General features: G+C 32.9%; 5 protein-coding genes across 5 annotated transcripts; 2 read left to right on the top strand and 3 right to left on the bottom strand.

The window, feature by feature from the left end:
• Positions 1-267: 267 nt before the first annotated feature.
• Positions 268-603, bottom strand: LOC120257651. The gene has a single exon (XM_039265081.1). The coding sequence runs from the start codon at positions 601-603 to the stop codon at positions 268-270; it is 336 nt and encodes a 111-aa protein (XP_039121015.1).
• A 4,114-nt stretch (positions 604-4,717) lies between these two features.
• Positions 4,718-5,759, top strand: LOC120257652. Its single transcript, XM_039265082.1, is given in 3 exon segments — positions 4,718-5,153; positions 5,155-5,256; positions 5,341-5,759. Coding segments are annotated over 3 exon segments (765 nt in total). The 5' UTR covers positions 4,718-4,757; the 3' UTR covers positions 5,608-5,759.
• Positions 5,760-6,348: 589 nt separating this feature from the next.
• Positions 6,349-7,891, top strand: LOC120257648 (post-GPI attachment to proteins factor 3-like). Its single transcript, XM_039265078.1, has 5 exons — positions 6,349-6,633; positions 6,717-6,978; positions 7,046-7,245; positions 7,317-7,504; positions 7,579-7,891. The coding sequence occupies exons 1-5, from the start codon at positions 6,494-6,496 to the stop codon at positions 7,863-7,865; spliced, it is 1,077 nt and encodes a 358-aa protein (XP_039121012.1). The 5' UTR covers positions 6,349-6,493; the 3' UTR covers positions 7,866-7,891.
• Positions 7,892-7,927: 36 nt separating this feature from the next.
• Positions 7,928-10,087, bottom strand: LOC120257649 (UDP-galactose/UDP-glucose transporter 4-like). The gene is given in 9 exon segments (XM_039265079.1): positions 7,928-8,383; positions 8,460-8,567; positions 8,763-8,864; positions 8,948-9,190; positions 9,439-9,534; positions 9,536-9,577; positions 9,579-9,642; positions 9,723-9,751; positions 9,829-10,087. Coding segments are annotated over 9 exon segments (1,059 nt in total). The 5' UTR covers positions 9,958-10,087; the 3' UTR covers positions 7,928-8,137.
• A 2,204-nt stretch (positions 10,088-12,291) lies between these two features.
• Positions 12,292-14,655, bottom strand: LOC120257647. Its single transcript, XM_039265076.1, has 3 exons — positions 13,833-14,655; positions 13,003-13,183; positions 12,292-12,887 (listed from the first exon to the last, which is right to left on the bottom strand). Exons 1-3 carry the CDS (start codon positions 14,370-14,372, stop codon positions 12,397-12,399), a joined length of 1,212 nt encoding a protein of 403 aa, XP_039121010.1. The 5' UTR covers positions 14,373-14,655; the 3' UTR covers positions 12,292-12,396.
• Positions 14,656-17,519: the final 2,864 nt, after the last annotated feature.

Genomic DNA, 17,519 nt, shown 5'->3' with positions numbered 1-17,519 from the left:
ATTGGACAAGTTTTGGGAACCCTTCGTCTTTATATATATTTCTTCCCTAAAAAACAAGAATAATTAATATTTCATCAAAGAGATCAAAGTAAAAACTAAAAACAATGTTTACATAAAACCTTTTATATATAAACACCAATATATATATATATATAATCAAATAATTAAAAAAAAATAAAGAAACCTAAGACAAATAACCAAGCCATGCAAATATATCCATCCACCATTTCTTCTCACACAGATGACCTAAACCCTTAAAAAGGATAACTATGGCCAGAGTTTGGTTGGCCGGAGAGCGATGACAAGGCCGGGGAAGACGTCGTCTGGATCATGAACATGAGGGTTTCTTTCAACAATGAAGGGATCACCACACTTATCACTAATTGTTTGCAATGTCTCCCCCTCACCAACCACATAAATTTCATCACAAACACGATCATTAATTAATCTACCTTTACTGACAACAGCATCACCGATCATCGTCTCCATCTTCAAGCTCTCATTCATGGCAGTCACTAAAATTAGAGCCACCATTAGTAGAGAACAAGACAAGGATACCATGTCTGCAATGGCTAAGAGCTTGGTCATGGCTTTTGTGGCCATGGAATGAGACTTTGGAGGATTAGAGAAAGAAAAGAGAAGGTTAATCATATAAAGGCATGAAGAAGGAGATGTGGATGGTGGGGGGTTAGTTAGTTTGTCATGGAGGTTGCGTGGGGGTGTCACGTTGTAAGTGAAGAGTAGTGATGGAGTGTTTTACGTGCCAATGTGGTTAAGTTTTGCATGCATGGTTACTTCTCCGGGTTAATTAACTAGTACGTCACCCGAGTCATGACTATAATTTTTTTAGATTGGTTTGAGTCATGATGAGTTAAATTTTTAACTCACTTTGGTTGAAGGTTTTTCGGTTGTTTTTGGGATATTATTTTTTTAAAAAATTTGGAAATAATGATTTATACGAACAAAAGAGTATGATAGTATTGCTTGAAACAATGAAGGATAAGGTTATGAAATGCACTTTGATCTTATCCTTTAATTTCTTGGTTGGTAACGGACGGATAAGGCCATGACTCATGTTTAGATGATATATATAACTGAAGAGATGTTGTGTTGTGTACGTGTTGTTGTGTATGTATATATATTTACAGTTTTAACCTCCCTCTAATCAAACAAATTTGTCAAAACCTTCAAAATTAATATAAGAAAAAAGGTAGGATATGAAATGAAGGGAAAGTGTGGAAAGGCAAATAAAGATTATAACTTTGTTTGATTCTTTATCACTTAATTAGATTAAGTTCAATCTGAATATTACAATGCTCATTTAGTGGGGCCTCCTTCATAAATACAGTGCAACATCAGACCTCTATTATTTGCTTTCAAAGACATTATCCTCTTTCTTTAAAGTTAGAACAACATTATCATGTCTAACTCCTCTTCACATCCAACTCTCTGAACTTTGTTTTTTGTTAATTTACATCAATTTTCATATCAACTACAGCTGATCACTCACAATCAGTGATGGATGATGGTTGTTTACTTGTTCTAGCATTAATCCTTAGACAAGACTTAAAATACCACCCGCCAATTCCAACTTGTGAACCTCATCTCAACCAAAACCATGTTAAATGTATCAACCTGTTTATTAGTTAACAAAAATCAAATTGAGTCACATAATTAATTAATTATATTTTTATTAATTTAATTAGAAATGTGGAGTATGTAGGATATCAACTCCCTAGAGGGGGAGATGGTACCAAACAAATATATACTTGTGTGTGCAGATTAAGGAGGTCATGTAATATATTATTATTAAATCATTATATATATATATATATACAGAGACAGAACCAGAACTTATTGGTAGGGGGGGGGCTGAGGCCCGAGGGTAAAATATAAAAAAAATTTAGTCAACATAACAATTGTTTCCAATACAAAATAGTATGACAATTTAGCATAACTATTATTTAAGTTTCTAGTTATTACTTTGAGTTAACACTTAGGTATTTAAGTTTATGGTTATTATTTGACATTTTTTGCTTATTATTTTGAGTTGGTATTTAATCATTTCATCACTAGGGTATCGCTTTATTGGCTTCGACATGGTTAATTGCTAATCAATTTTTTTTTAATAAAATAACGTACAATAATATATACAATAATATGCTAATAACAAATATTATATGTTATGAAATAAATTTGTGCAAATAGATAAAATAAAAAAAACAACCATTTGAAACCAATTTAAAAATAGATAAAGGATCTCACGGACACGGATTCAACTAAGTTAGCAAAAAAAACAAGAGAAACTTAATGCCAAGATTGATGCTATGCGCATGCTCTGATTCATTACGTTGAAAAATTCTAAATTATCTAAATATATAAATAATTTCTAAAATCTTCTAAAATTTATAAAGAACTTAAAAATAAAAAAATTTAAACTTCACAAACTTTTCAGACTTTTTGGAATTTTTTTATAAATTTTAGAAAATTTAGTATATTTATAAATAATATTTATTTTTTTTTTACATAATTTAAATTATAAAAATAAAATCTTTTTTAAATTTTTAAATAAAACCTAAAATTTTATTTTAAAAAGCTATATCCCAATTAAAATAATAACAAGTTATATTATATCAATTAACTAGGATTGATGTGAGTAATAAAAATTTGGGTTGATTAAACAAATGATTTTTAATTTAAATTTTAATGTGTGCAAAATGCATATGCTCGAAAAGATTCATCCGAGTGGTATGATATGCTACATACCACATATATGCTAATTAACACTACAGTAAATTATATCCACACATTGTTAAAAATTTTCAAAATATGAAATTCATGATCATAATATCATATTGCTATCTCAATGACTTCATCAACATGTAAATTTTACCGAGCAAAATAAACGTTATTTCTAAATTATAAAGACCAAATTTCATTATAATAATTAAAAAAACATTCAAGCCAAAATTATTAGGAACCTAGAAACAATTAAATGCAATTTCCTTGATATAATAAAAAGAAAAAGGTGAAAAAAATCAACGTAGTTATCACAACAACAATAATAATAATAATAATAAACAAAACATCATTTCCAAAGTCCTTTTCATTTACCGAGCCACAAAATAAAAGCAAGCTTTTAATTTAATACTTTAATTAAAGTTAGTTCAATAATCTCCAAAACCCCAAGTCTTCACGATTGCCGATGTGAAAAAGAAGTGCAGGACGTTGCCACGTGTGAAGAACCTCCTCATTCCACTGCTTGTCTTCTCTCCATAGCCTGAGTCTCAAACTATAGAAACCTCAAACCAGTCCTTCCTTCTTCTCTCTCAAACAGGAAGGATGGAGGCTGGGGGCAGGGAGGGGGGCTGCCGGTTGAGGAGGAGCTTGGTTCCGTCATCCCGATGAAGAGATCGCTGGGGCCGAGGGGGGGCTAAAGCCCCCGCTAGCCCCCCTTGGTTCCGTCCCTGTATATATATATATGATAAAATTTGATAAACCACAACTTTGCTAAAAAAAATTCAACCATTGCAAAATGAGTAATAGAAGAAAGTAAAAAAAGCGAGTACAAATCCACTATATATAGACAAGCTGACTATAAGGGTAGCAAAAAGAACCAGACTAGTATACCTCTGAAAACAATCAATGAAGTGATCATCCCTTCATGGTGGCATGGTTGTGAGATATTGTTGAGAACGTTAGCTGGATATTGTATTAATTAATTGTCACATCCTGGAATCGACTTTGAGGTCTCATGCAATATGTTTGATTCTCTTCATGTCAGGAGTTATTAGATTCCTTAGCAAAAATATGTGGTTAGTTTTAGATATGATTAAAAATGGTGAAAGAGAATTAAGATTGAAGATTTGATTATTTTGTTCTAGTCAACTATCTTGGATGATATTTAGGAGTTCTCACATATCTCTAATTAAGGTGGGTCTCAAGGTTGGATTTCCATGAGGCTGAAACCTCACCTAATTAAAGTATTGGAGAATTGGGTGGGACCAAATGTGACTAAAATGGTTTCATATTCGGCGAAAAGGCAATTAACAAAAAAAATGGATGATAGATTAAATCGCTATGTTATAAAGCACACAAGTAACAATTCATTGCTAGTGCAACCCTTAAAAATACCAAGTTTTCTAATATAAGAATTTTGTTATTCCAAGCAAGTTAATTGGAGATGTTTATTTTATAAGAACAAGTTCTTTTGCCACACGCTTTCGTCGGATCAAAGCACACTTTAGTCCATCATCATCCATCAAAGAAACGATATAAAAATTTTACTTAGCTTCAAAGAGAAAAGTGAAACAAAAGCAATGGCAAAGGCAATCTATGTCAAGGGGTAGAAAGGAAATCTTAAATCAATCCAAAGATCATGCCAAAATAGTATGTAAGCTCCGGCCCGTCTTTAATGGCAAGTGAAATACAAGCCCGAAAGGGAGGGAGTTGATTTAGAACACCGGCCCACAAGTAAGACTTCCTATTATTTTAATAGTTTAACTAATATGAAATAATTCCAAAAAAAAGTGGTACTAGTATCTTCCCATTTATAAATCTATTTGTAATCTTTACAGCAAAACTCTATTAAATATACAAATAGACTTCAAAATTATATATTCTTATTTGTTCAATAAACCAATTAAGTTAGGTTCAAGTCAAGTATAAATGGGTCAGATCAAAACCTGCCCCAAAGAACCCAACTGGATGAGATATAGTCCAACTCACCACCACCATCCAAGCCTCACCTCAATTGAATGCAGAAGATAACATCATGTTCTTCACTTCAGTTCTTTAATCATTCACCAAAAATGACTTCCCAAATGAACTCCACTTTCAAATACCCAATGCTCTCCAAACTCCCTTCCAAAACTCCCTCAAATTCTAGTCCCAACCTTCATTTCATAATCTCATCAAACATTCAATCCAAACAAGAACCATCATCATCCTCCATGACAACCAAAACTACTTCCAACCAATTGAATGTCAAGTTCCAGAGTCTAGAAACCTGCAAGCTTGGCATCTCCAGCTACCCATATTTCCAATACAATGCCAAAGGAGGCATGGGTACAGGTACTGGTTCCCAACAACCCACATCTGATGACATCCAACTCTATTTTGATGCAAACACTCTTTACATTCCTCCATTAGAGACCTGAGACAACAAGGTTCCTTGGTTTACCATTGCCACCTTTTCTAAAGATTGTAATCCTCCCCCAACTCTTCCAAGGAACTCTCAACAAACAAACTGGCAAGGTATTCATTCATTCAAACTCTTCTTACTCAATTCTTTAAAGAAGTTATTGATAGTATAATTCTCTTGTTCTTCATTTGTTGTAGGTTGAACTTCAGTTTAAGGCTGAGTTTTGTTTCTCAGTTGGGAGTATATATAAAGCTCCTCCATTGTTTGTGGACACTACATTAACAACTGAGGAATCAAAGGGAGAGATAAAGAGTGGGAGAGGAGAAAGGATGGATGGAGAAGGGAAATGCAGGCTGGTTGGAATTGCCACTGTTGAGTCTGTGAATGATGTGTTCATGAATTCCTTTCTTGGTCTTCCAACTGAGTGCATTGCTGATCTTAATGCAAGCATCTCCATCTCATAAACATATGACATATAAATATATTCATATATTAAACCACACTGCATGACAGTGTCAGTTATTCTCTTGTATGCAAGTTCACATGTCCATCCACAGCCCTTGTATAAAATCTATTTTACTCTCTATCTTTCAATGATGAATAGCTTTTGTTTCAACCTTCTTCTTCTTCTTCTTCTTCTTCTCTTCCTGTTTCTCTCTGAATGTAATATTTAATCATTTTCATTTGTCTAGTGTTAAACAAGAACACAACATTTTATCCAATGTGATTTGCTCTTATATGATACTTAATTAGTATATCCTGTTTTAGAGCTTTTGTATATGAGCTAATAACTTGTTGCTGCATTAGATAGAATGTTGTATTCTTGCTGAACTTGAGTCAGCTAAAGATTTGAGTTGCAAGATCTTGTGGCAAGATAATGGACTTTTTGAGATAGATTGTTTATTATTTTCTTTGAGTTGCTCTCTTGGATGTTTGTTAAGGTAGCTAATAATAACAATAGTTTTGTTCTGAATAATGAAATTACATAGAAATGCTGAAAGCAAAGAATATTGGACCAGATAAAAACATTGACTAATCAATTCATTGAAGAGTAAGACCCCCCACCTTCCTAAGAATTTCCTCCTTTGCATAAATAATATGGACCAATTTGTCACTTGTTATATAAAATTGTATATAATCTTTACCAAAAATTTTTTTTAAAAAAAACACGTCAATCAAGTTCAGAAATAAAAAGAGAAATCTAAAGTCACTCCAAAACTATATGAATATGAATCTGGTCTACATGCATGATTATTCTATAGGTTGAACCAGACTAATCAAACTCATTGCATGTATGACCTTCCAGAAATTTTTCAATTTTATTTATCATGCTTTTTTATTCTATAAGTCATGTATGTATCTCACATTCCATTTGTTTCATTGAGTTTCTGTTCTAAGATGACAATTGTTTGGCTTCCCCTCTTTCTCTGTTTTTCTTCTCTTTTTGAAGTTCTTCATGCCACCCATGGTGATTCTGATCCCATTTACAGGTATTTAAACAATTATATATATATATATATATAGGACATATTCTTCTCTTTTCTAGCTTTGATTTGTGAATTTTGGTGAGCAGATCATGTGTAGAACAATGTGAAGCCAAAGGATATATTGCAGAAATCTCTATCAAACATTGTAAGTTCTCATCTGATGTTCTGACAGAGAACAGTTCATGGTATGAGCACAAGCCATTCTACTCACAATGGAAACAATGGAACTGCGAAAGTGACTGCCAATACCACTGTATGATTCAAAGAGAAAAGGAAAGAGAAACCGATGGTTTTATGCCTGTTAAATATCATGGAAAATGGCCATTCAAACGTGTCTATATTTTTCAGGTATTTCTTAATCAAAGCTCAATCAATATCTTGTTGTATTTCACTTCATGTTGGAATTGTTTTACAGGAACCAGTTTCTGCAATTCTCTCTCTGTTGAGTCTTGTGATTCAATTCAAATGTTGGTTTTCATACCACCAGTTACTGCATTATAAATTGCCCCTCAGACCCCAGAGTCAAAGAACATTCTATGAATTCACTGAATTGTGGCATGTTTCCTGGTTGTTATCCATGAATGCCTCATTTTGGAGTGCTATTTTTCATACCAGGTATAAGAAATCTACAACGTAAAACACTTAAAGAATCGAAATTTAAAATCAGTTTGCTGACATTTCTGCAGATACTCTGAATTGGCAGAGAGATTGGATTATTCATCAATTATAATTTTACTTGGCATATCTCTAATCCTTGCAATTATAAGAACTCTTCATGTCAAAGATGAGGCTGCAAGAGTGACGGTTGCTGCACCTCTGCTAGCTTTTCTGACAACCCATGTCTTGTATCTCAACTTCTACCAATTTGATCATGGTCTGTGTCTAACTCTTGAAACTGAATTTTATGAACAAATACTAATGTTTTTTTGTGTGTGATTCTTTTCTCAGGATTGCACTTGATTGTGGGTATGGCAATGGGAATTGCACAAGTGCTATTGTGGGTGGTGTGGTCTGGTTTAACAAGTCATCCCTCAAGATTGAAGCTTTGGATGGTGATGTTTGGAGGTGCACTTGCTAAACTACTAGAGATTTATGAATTCCCTCCTTACTATGGATATGTAGATTCTCATGCATTGTCGCATGCCTTAACGATCCCTCTCACTTTTCTTTGGTGGAGTTTCATCAAAGATGACGCGAAGATTCAAACCTCAACTCTCACTAAGAAGACCAGCTAAGTTCTATCATTCTATGAAACTAGTAGAAGGATAAGAAAATATAAATCTATATGCTTTTCTTTTGTATGAGAGTACTTTAATGATGACTTGAATGATAATTATGATACATTTGAAGGAATTGTATATACTCAGTTCAAGCAAGGTTAAAAGAATCAGTTTCAGTACAAAGAGAGCAAAGTGAAGTCAACAGTATTCATTACCTCAATTGAAGCATGAATTGGTGTTAAAAGTCATAAGTGAATCTTTCCGAAACTAAACCCTTGTTTCTTCCATTAAACCAATGGTCGCCTTTCTTCTTCTTCTGGTTCTTGTAACTCTTGTTCATTTTGTTTTTGCTTTTGTTGCCATTGCTGTCGTTGTTTATGATTATGCGGATGCGGTTGCTTATTATCTGGGATGAGCTTTATGATGATTCCCATGGCGATAAGTATGAGCCCAGTGGCATGTTGCTCGGTTAATGCCTTCTTGAATATCATATACGATAGCAAAAGAGTCACTGCTTTCCTTGCAGTAGTAACCTTAAGAACATACATCATAAAAATGAAATCTTATACATTGGACACAATAAATTCTAGTGAAAAATAAAATGCTTACCATTGCTGTATTTGCTGCACCGAATATTGCAATCAGCGACAAGACGGAAACCTGACCGACGAAGGTGGCAATGGCTTCGAAAGCCAGCACCGCATACACATATGGATGCTTAATTCAGAGACAAAACTTATATGAATTAGAGTGTGCCAACATCACCTAACATAATCTTCGAATACAATAAAGTCAATCGATGAAATTGATTTTATATCATAAGTCAATTGTGAGATCATTGAAAACTATCGACAAGTAAGAGCATTGGCATTAACAGAACAAAATCAAAAGGAAAAAGATGAAAAAGCTCACTTCATAGCATGAGTTCCAAGCTTTGATCAACTCGCCAGTAAAAATCATGGGAGGGATCAACATAGGCAAACCAACAGTTGTCGAACAATAGAGCATTTCCATCTAGAACAACAAAATCTCGCAATTCTAATCGAATAAATCAACTATAATTAACTACCTCAATACCGAAAGAAAACACTAATCACCTGTGTTGTTTCAGGATTCACAGTAAAGATGGCTTCTTGCAAATTACCAAGAAAGGAATCCATTATAAGCGCACCACAGACCATGAACACTCCAATAACACTGAAATTTGGCGATGTTTGAGAATCGGCAAGAGTGAAAAGAATGAGACCCAAAACAAGCAATATTGCCGAGAAATATTCATGAGCCGGATACTTTCGTCTAAGGCCTGGAATGAATGCCCCCATAACCATTACAGGCAACACCTAAACACCATGAAAAATCTACATTATTAAGGCCCATATGCAGCACAAACATGTTGAGAAGATGATTCAAATCACAACCCCTCTATAGGCTATCATTCCACTAAATAAAGGAACATCATGGCAACCCCTGAAGTAATACTCCACCAACCATCAAGACAACAGCTAAGACACATACATATATAAAGAAAGACCAACAACAAAGCCAGTTGAAATTCAATTCTTGAATTATAATATATAAATATATATACCTTTGTGGACTTGAACATTAGTTGAGCAGGGTAGTTGAGGAAAGCCAGAGAGCCCTTAGTAAGGCCATGGGAGGCCATGAGAACAGCAGAGAGTTTTCACATAAGAGCTCCATGGATTGACAACATGGTCCATGGTGAAAGCCATGCAATCTTATGAGAGCCAAGTACACAAAACCTTGAACGAAAGTAAAGTACCAACCATAGCTGCAAAAAAGCAAACAAATCAGACAAGTCCATTGAAAACATAAAAGATTCAAAGAAAAACAGAGTATACGAAAACCAACCTGAATCCCTGGCGATTATATACATACTCCTGAAACACAACAAGAAGATCATGAGTTGAAGTTAAAGACAAGCACATGCATGCAAGAAACACAAGAAAAAACATACTTCACAAACACCATTGACAAGGTAACCAATAAAGAAACCTCCTGAACATAAAAGAAACTGTTGCCATCTTGTCTTCTCTGAGAGATTGATCCCAAACAGAGTCCTCTTCTGCTCCTCCTCTTTCTTCATCTCTCCTCCTTCTTTCTCTTTCTCTTTCTCTCTCTCTCTCTCTCACTCTCAATGCTATAAATAAAGGAATCAATAGCAAGTAGTATAAAACTATTGGAATGCCAAAGAAGAAAGGAATCAAGAGGATGAGAGAGCAAGGAACTCTGTTTTTCTTTCACGCAGTGAATACGTTTCAGGAAAAAATATAGCTTAGATTTTACTTATAAACCCCTAAAAAATATAAATTTGAGAACTTAATTAGAAATAAGACGTGTTTCAATAAATGAGAAATTTCAGGGTTTTAAGGGGGTGAGGTGTAAAAGTCATCCAAATATAGATACGGGTGATTTTAATTTTTCCTGAAATGCCGTGGATTTTTATCTAAAATTACGAAACTTACCAAATATATCCCCAGACGTTCATTGATGATCTAACGGTGGATAGGAGAGCATTAAAAGATTGGGACAAACGCTAGCATCGCCAGATGAATGCCACGTGTCGAATCACGCGGTTTGTCGCTTTGGGTGTCGATTTCTTTATTTATTTATAGTTTTTCATTCCAACGCGTCTGGATTTATTGACACTTGGAAATTAACTTCTTCCAATTCGAGAGATAGAGTGACACGTATGACTTTGAAATTCACGCTTTCTTTGATGGCGTAGTTGCGGATCTTGAAGATGACGCGGCAGCTAATTATTGGTGGTGGATTTGTCTTTTCAAAACACGCTGCGGAGGAAGGGATGTGGGGCCCAGAAGTGCGTTAAAATGGAAGTTAATAAAAGTGCCAGCTCAGCATCCCAATCTGATCCTTTTCACTAATCTGATAATATTCTGAGAAAATGAATATATATATATATATATATTCAATGAATAATTTTTTATTTTTTAAAAATAAATTGGGGTTTATCTAATTTTTTTTAATAAAGGAAGAAAGGATATTATAGAATATATATAAGATTAATTTTGGGGGAAAAAAGATATTTTGGGAAATTATTTAAAAAAAAATACATTCAAACACCACAATGGACAATTATGTGTCCAATTAAAAATAAATTTCAATGACAATGCGAACAAAAAAAAAGACATAATTTATAGACAAATGGAGTACCTTTGTTTGGCACAAGAATGACGTCAAGAAAAAAATAGGCCCAGAGCATAGCAAAGTATTGGAATATATATATATATATATGTAAATACTAAAAAGGGTTTTTTAAACTAAAATTCAATTTACTATTTTATCTGAAAAAAAAACTGAGGATATTTCAATCAAGTGATTAATTAGGATATTTGTATTTGAGATAAAATTGAGATTTGTTTATGCTTTAAACTATTTTATGAATATAAATCTAATATATTGCCATAAATTATTTATTTAATGGCTGAATGCAATGAAGTTTTCGCAAGATTCACTCATATGTTGATGATTTGGTTCATGAATACTTTGATTCCGTGTGCAATCATATCTCTCAAAAATCAAAGAAGAAAATCATGTAGTAAATGACTAAATTAATTGAATATACTTTTTTGTATAATTGTTTATATAATTTAATAAAACTTAATTATTGGAGTAAAAAAAACTTTATTAAAGAATAAAATGGAGAAATGGGATGATAAAATTCTTTAAAACCCCAACATAGCAATGCCGCCATGAACACATGAATCATGTGGACAAAAATCCATACCTCGCTCTTCTCTCCATCTTGACTATTTGAGAAGCTTAATCAACCTTAAAGGTTCAATGTGTACAGTGTACTTTAAATCTTCAGAATTTTGTTTTTTTTGTTTTTTTAAATTTATGTTCTCCTCTGCTTATATCTTAATCTTGTTTGGTATTATATATTTTCTAATGCATTTTGGTTATTTTATTCATTTTTATAATAATAGTAATTTTTCTCGCCCATGTATATACACTTTATGAGGGTTGGTACTTGTCACCCTACCTAATAATAATAATAATAATAATAATAATAATAAAAAATTAGACAATTCATCCAAAAATCATTTAAAATGAGATAAAGGATAAATTTTAAAAAGGAATTTAAATTTTGTTACATTCAATGCCATCTCCCTCCCATGGTGAATCATGGCAATATAATTCACATAACAATTAATTTCCCTAGTATTTAATTAAATAACAAGATTCAAAGATGTCATATATACAAGGCCTAATTAAAGCTCAAAAAGAAAATGTTCAAAGATTAATAAAAAAAAAAGAAGAAAGAAACCAAGCTAATAAGGGAACAAGCCACATAGCCAATAATGAGCAATTAATGGTAAAGAGATAATGAAGTTTTGTACCTCATAATATTTTTTTTCAGCCTCTTAACTTTATGACATATTTATTAAATAAGATGTGACAAACTTCACTATTATTGAGCAAAATTGGAGTTTACAATCTCACTAACACATTTGTACACACACCTTTAATTAACATGTCAACTGGAACAAAAGCATTGTTCTCATGCTAATAAATCAAGCACAAGTTCATCCAACAATGACTCCATGACATCAAGCTCTAAATCCATTCCAACATCCGTTTCATCATCCTTGAAGCATCTCCATCGTCCATTCTTCTCCATCTCCTTAAGATATGCAAAACTTAGATCATACTCTCCTACACTGTACTCAACTTGGTTCAACCAGTTTATTCCTTCTTTTAATAATTCTTGTTCTTTTTTCACATAATGATCATTAGTAGAGAGGACATCATTTCTGATCGACCAAATGCCGTCAATGAAGAAGTCTACCAAAATTTTCTCAATATTATCATTTATCATTATAAATGAGATATCCTTAAGTTGTTTTACCAATTCAAGAGCCCTTGTAATTACTTCATCATCATCTTCATTTGCATCTTGCTCAGCTTCAAAAAGAGGATCAAGGTCTAATGGCTCTAGCTCAGCAATGCACTCAAATCTCCGTATTTTTTGTAGTAGTTGATGTTTACTCCCTATTAAAAAAAAAAACAACATTAATTAGTTTACATAAAAACAATAATTTAATTTAAAACACTTAGGAAAAATTGATTTTTTTTTTAAATTTTTGCAATTAATTAATTAACATACTTTCTATGTTGGCAAGTGATTGTTGGAAAGCATGAGAAGTGGATTCCTCTTCTTCCTCCTCTTCATCTTGATCATAAGGGAAGTCCATAACAGACACTGGACTCAATTGTTCTTTTTCAGACTCATCTTCCAATGAATGGAAACAGCATTCTTGTTTCTCCATCTCCTTCCTCTCCAAATCCTTTTTTTTTATTTAGTCACAAAAAACAAACTATAAGTAAATAATTAAACAAGTTTATCAACTTTTTAAACAACTCAAAAGTTAAACAAGAAGGTGGGAGCAATTATAAGTCTATTTATTAACACGTAGGTCCCTCTCACCAACCGACCACCTTCTTTGGAATCACAAGACTAGACCTTTTTCTTTAACACTACCCTACAACATTAAACTAATACTCATGACAAATATACTAAATATATGTTAATGTTCTCCAAAGTATATATATTAATTATTCACATAAAGCTAAACTAGTTCTAGACACCTCCACTAATCAAAAGATTAAAGCTAGCATGCATGGATTAATTAGTTCATAAGTTATAGTTAATTTACATAACCTTATAATACTTGGTTAATTAATTAAAAGGTAACAATAAAAAGAGCAGCAAGGACCACACACAACTTGATAAGTATCATGTGGTCATGGACCCCATATGTGTATGCAAAGAATGAAACAATAAACCGGTGAAAGTACACTGTTACATCAATCAATGATCTCACTGTTAATTAATTACTCCATTTTTCCTATTATCACTAACCATAATAATTATTAAAAATAAGTCAAATATGAACTAAATTATTTATCAAAAAGGACCAAAAAAAAAATTCTCACCATATTTTTATCTCTAGCACCGGCACCGACACTAGCCGGCGGTGAAACTTGTTTACTATTCACTTCTGTGAAGCTGTCAACGGACGAGATCAAGAACTCTGATCCCGAGGAGGAGGATGAACGGCTGATACTGCTCCGGCCACTAGTACTACCACTGCTGCAACTGCTAACTATAGGAGAAGGGCATTCCGGGGAGCAAGAGTTGATAAGTACTCCTTCACCACCATTGTTGAAGGAGCTGAGCCTCATGATATCTTTCACTTTGAAGTCTTTCTTGTGAGCCATGGTAGTCTTAATCTCATCTCTAGCTGATCTATTCCTACCAACTAAGCTTCTTTTCAGTCTCTTAGACAAGCTTCTTGAGTAGAAGGCTTGCATGAGTGTGGTGAGCTTGGAAACAGGACTTTTAGAGTGTGGTTTAGAGAGGTTGGTATGGTTGAGCTCAGAGTCAAGAAGGTAACGTATGGTTGAACACTGGAATGAGTCATAGTGTGAGTCAAGCTCTAAGTAGTCTTTTAGCATCAGTGGCTTCTCAGCCATTGCTCTAGAGAACTTTTGATAAGAGAAAGCAAAAGTTTAGATCAAGATAAATAAACAGAGAGAGTGAATGGGATGGAGATGATGAGTGGAGAGTGAGAGGAGTAGGTGAAGGGGGATTTAAGGATGTGGAGGAGGAGAAGGGGAAAGGGAGTGGTAGCTTCGGAGGTGGAGATCTCCAGACAAATTATTGAAATACCTGAGAGAGAGAGAGAGAGACAGAGAGAGAGAGAGACAGAGCTAGCTAGTTACAAAACATTATAAGCTCAGAGAATCCTCTTGTTTTCACTACTTAAACTATACATAATAATAATAATAATATATATATATATAAAATATAAATACTAAGACAGATAGATTTTAGAGAGTCAAGGACCATGGATGCTTCTCTCTCTCTCTCTTTACTCTCATCACAGGTACTTAAACTGTTTATAGAAGCAGTTCAAATGTCTAGAAGTTAATTCAACCAGGGTTTAAACCGACACCAAATTATAAACATGTCACATCATGTATATATATGTCACTTTCTCCAAATTATTATTACTACTTTATCTTTAAACTTGCAAACTGAAGTGTAACTAATCTAAGATATATATATATATATATACTGATGCAGTTAACCAGTGTTATCGAAACTCCGGACCGTACGTGGTTCGACCGAGTCAACCCTGGTGACCCTGGTGATTAAACCGGTCCGAGTCTCTAATTAGACCGGACGTATAATCAACCCGGTAGTGACCGGTAGTGACCCGTACGGGTTTCAATGACCCTAGGGTTAATGCTTGCTTTATAAAATGACGTTTCATCTTTTAATTTTTGTAACTTTTGTTATGTATTGGATTGAGTTGGTTTGATTAAATTTGAAATTTCACTATGGATTCATATGATATCGTGTTGTGTTTTGTTATGTATGGAATATTTGAATGAGATTGATATTAGGTTGAGTACATTGTATCGTATGAGAACTTGAATTTTTGAAATTTTATTATGTATCGGTTTTAACTTTTATCGTATCGTGTATTTTTACTAATTTATTTTTGTCCTTCAAATTATTTATTTGATAACAAATAATAAATAAATGTTATATATTATTATAGAATTAAAAACTAATTTATAATTTTTAAAAAATAATATTTAAAAATAATTTTATTGATCCCCGTAAGATCGAATCGAATGACCCGTGGTTGAACCAGATTGACCCGAGACCCAAAACCTAGACCGGGTCGATGTCCGGGCCGATTTTAATAACATTGCAGTTAACACAATATAATCTAGATGTATGAAATAACATTCTAATATATTAAAAATAAGTGAACTCATGAAGTTGTACGTTTGGTCACATAATATAATGCACGAAGACAATTATTGATGATCTAGATATCATATCATATGTACAAATGTACAATAATAAGAATAATGAAAATAATACTTCAAGACTTTTGTGACCCGTGAGCATGGTTGGATTGATGGATTGATGGATGGATGGCTTTAAAGGCCTCTTTAGCTACCCAACTAACCTGAAAGGAATTGTTCATCGACTACTATATATATATATATATAATTTATTCTGGTTAATTTGAGAGAAAAAAGAATTTTCTTTTTTTTCTAGAGTCTTTTATTTTTTCTTATTGTCTGATTAGTTTTGTGGATTTTTGTTCTTGCGTTGAACCCACAAAAACTTGTTCACCGTTCTTCAGTTTTAATATATGTAATTTATTTATTTAAAAAAATAAAATAAAAAAAAGTTGGTAATGAAAGATGAAAAGGAATTAGGGTTTCCACGACATTGATGGTGACCAGCAGGTCTGGCAGGGAGATCGGTGTGACTTCTTACTGCTTCAGTTTTGGTTTCTTTTGTGTTATTTTAATTATTTATTTATTTAATATATTAATGAGCGAGAAAGAAACACTGGAAAAATAATAATATTTTTTTAAAAAAAAGAGAAAAAATATAATAAAAGAGAGAGAGCATGCGGTTCTTGGTTTTGTTGGGAGAGTGGGCCCGGGGTGGAGATGGGTTTGAATATTTGAATTTGTCGTGACGTGAAGACACGTGGCGGTGGTGGGCTTGGACAATGCAGCACGTGTGGCGGTGAAGTCACAGCCCCGTGACCGGGATCCGATGCTTCTGCATTCATTGAGTCTTGGAATTTGCTTTTTTTTTTTTAATAATAAATAAAATTTAAAAAAATTTCATTATTTTGGTTATAGACAATTTTGTCAATATTTTTTTTATAAATATATATATTTGTTTAAGTCATCTGTCTAGATAAATAAATGACTGTTCACTAAAAAATATTTATTTACACTAGTTGAATAATGATATAATTATTATTTTATATGAATATTATGTAAATTTAATAGTATGATTATTGTGTATTATTGTATAATATTATATATTTATGATTGGATCATAGATTTCCAAAAATACTGTTGATGGCATTAGATTTTATATCTAAAGACACCCTAATGGTCCCATTTTTTTCAATGGAATTTTATATTTTATTTAAAAGACCCTGGTGTTCGCCCCATTCCATGAGAGCTCGGCAACCATTAATTGATTCATAAATGCAACCCTTGACAAAATTTTAAGCCAAGGGTGGGTTGGTCTTTTTCTTAAGTTATTTAAAATTTTTAACCTTAAAGATCTCATGTATTACAGACAATGATCAAAGGATATCAAAAGTACATGAAAAGTAAAGCACATTTAATTTCATATATATGTACTGCAATTCTAGTTCCTCTGGATTAATAAATTTGAAGCTAACTTCTAGGAAATTTCATGAGAATTCCAATGAAGCTTGACTAACCCAACCCAACCCAACCCAACCCAACCCAACCCAAACCAACAGTACTTTGACCATAGTTGACCAAACAAAGATCATACATGCATGCATGAACGTATACATGTACCTTAAATCAAATTCAGTGAACTTAATTACAATCATTGATGAACAATACCATGTCTCCTAGAAATGATTTAAAGGTGATAATTGATCCATATCATCACATCACCCACAGAAACAATACTATTTATTCATTCTTGCCTCCAAATATATATACACTACTAATCCATGATCACTATATAGAAAAAGATTCAGGAAATTCAAGAATACTTTATAATATATATATATATATCAATCAACAAAT

The sequence above is a fragment of the Dioscorea cayenensis genome, unplaced genomic scaffold, assembly GCF_009730915.1.
Source record: "Dioscorea cayenensis subsp. rotundata cultivar TDr96_F1 unplaced genomic scaffold, TDr96_F1_v2_PseudoChromosome.rev07_lg8_w22 25.fasta BLBR01002248.1, whole genome shotgun sequence".
Classification (NCBI taxonomy): domain Eukaryota; kingdom Viridiplantae; phylum Streptophyta; class Magnoliopsida; order Dioscoreales; family Dioscoreaceae; genus Dioscorea; species Dioscorea cayenensis.
The sequence above is the reverse complement of the archived record's forward strand: the minus strand, read 5'-3'. Positions and strand labels throughout refer to the sequence as shown.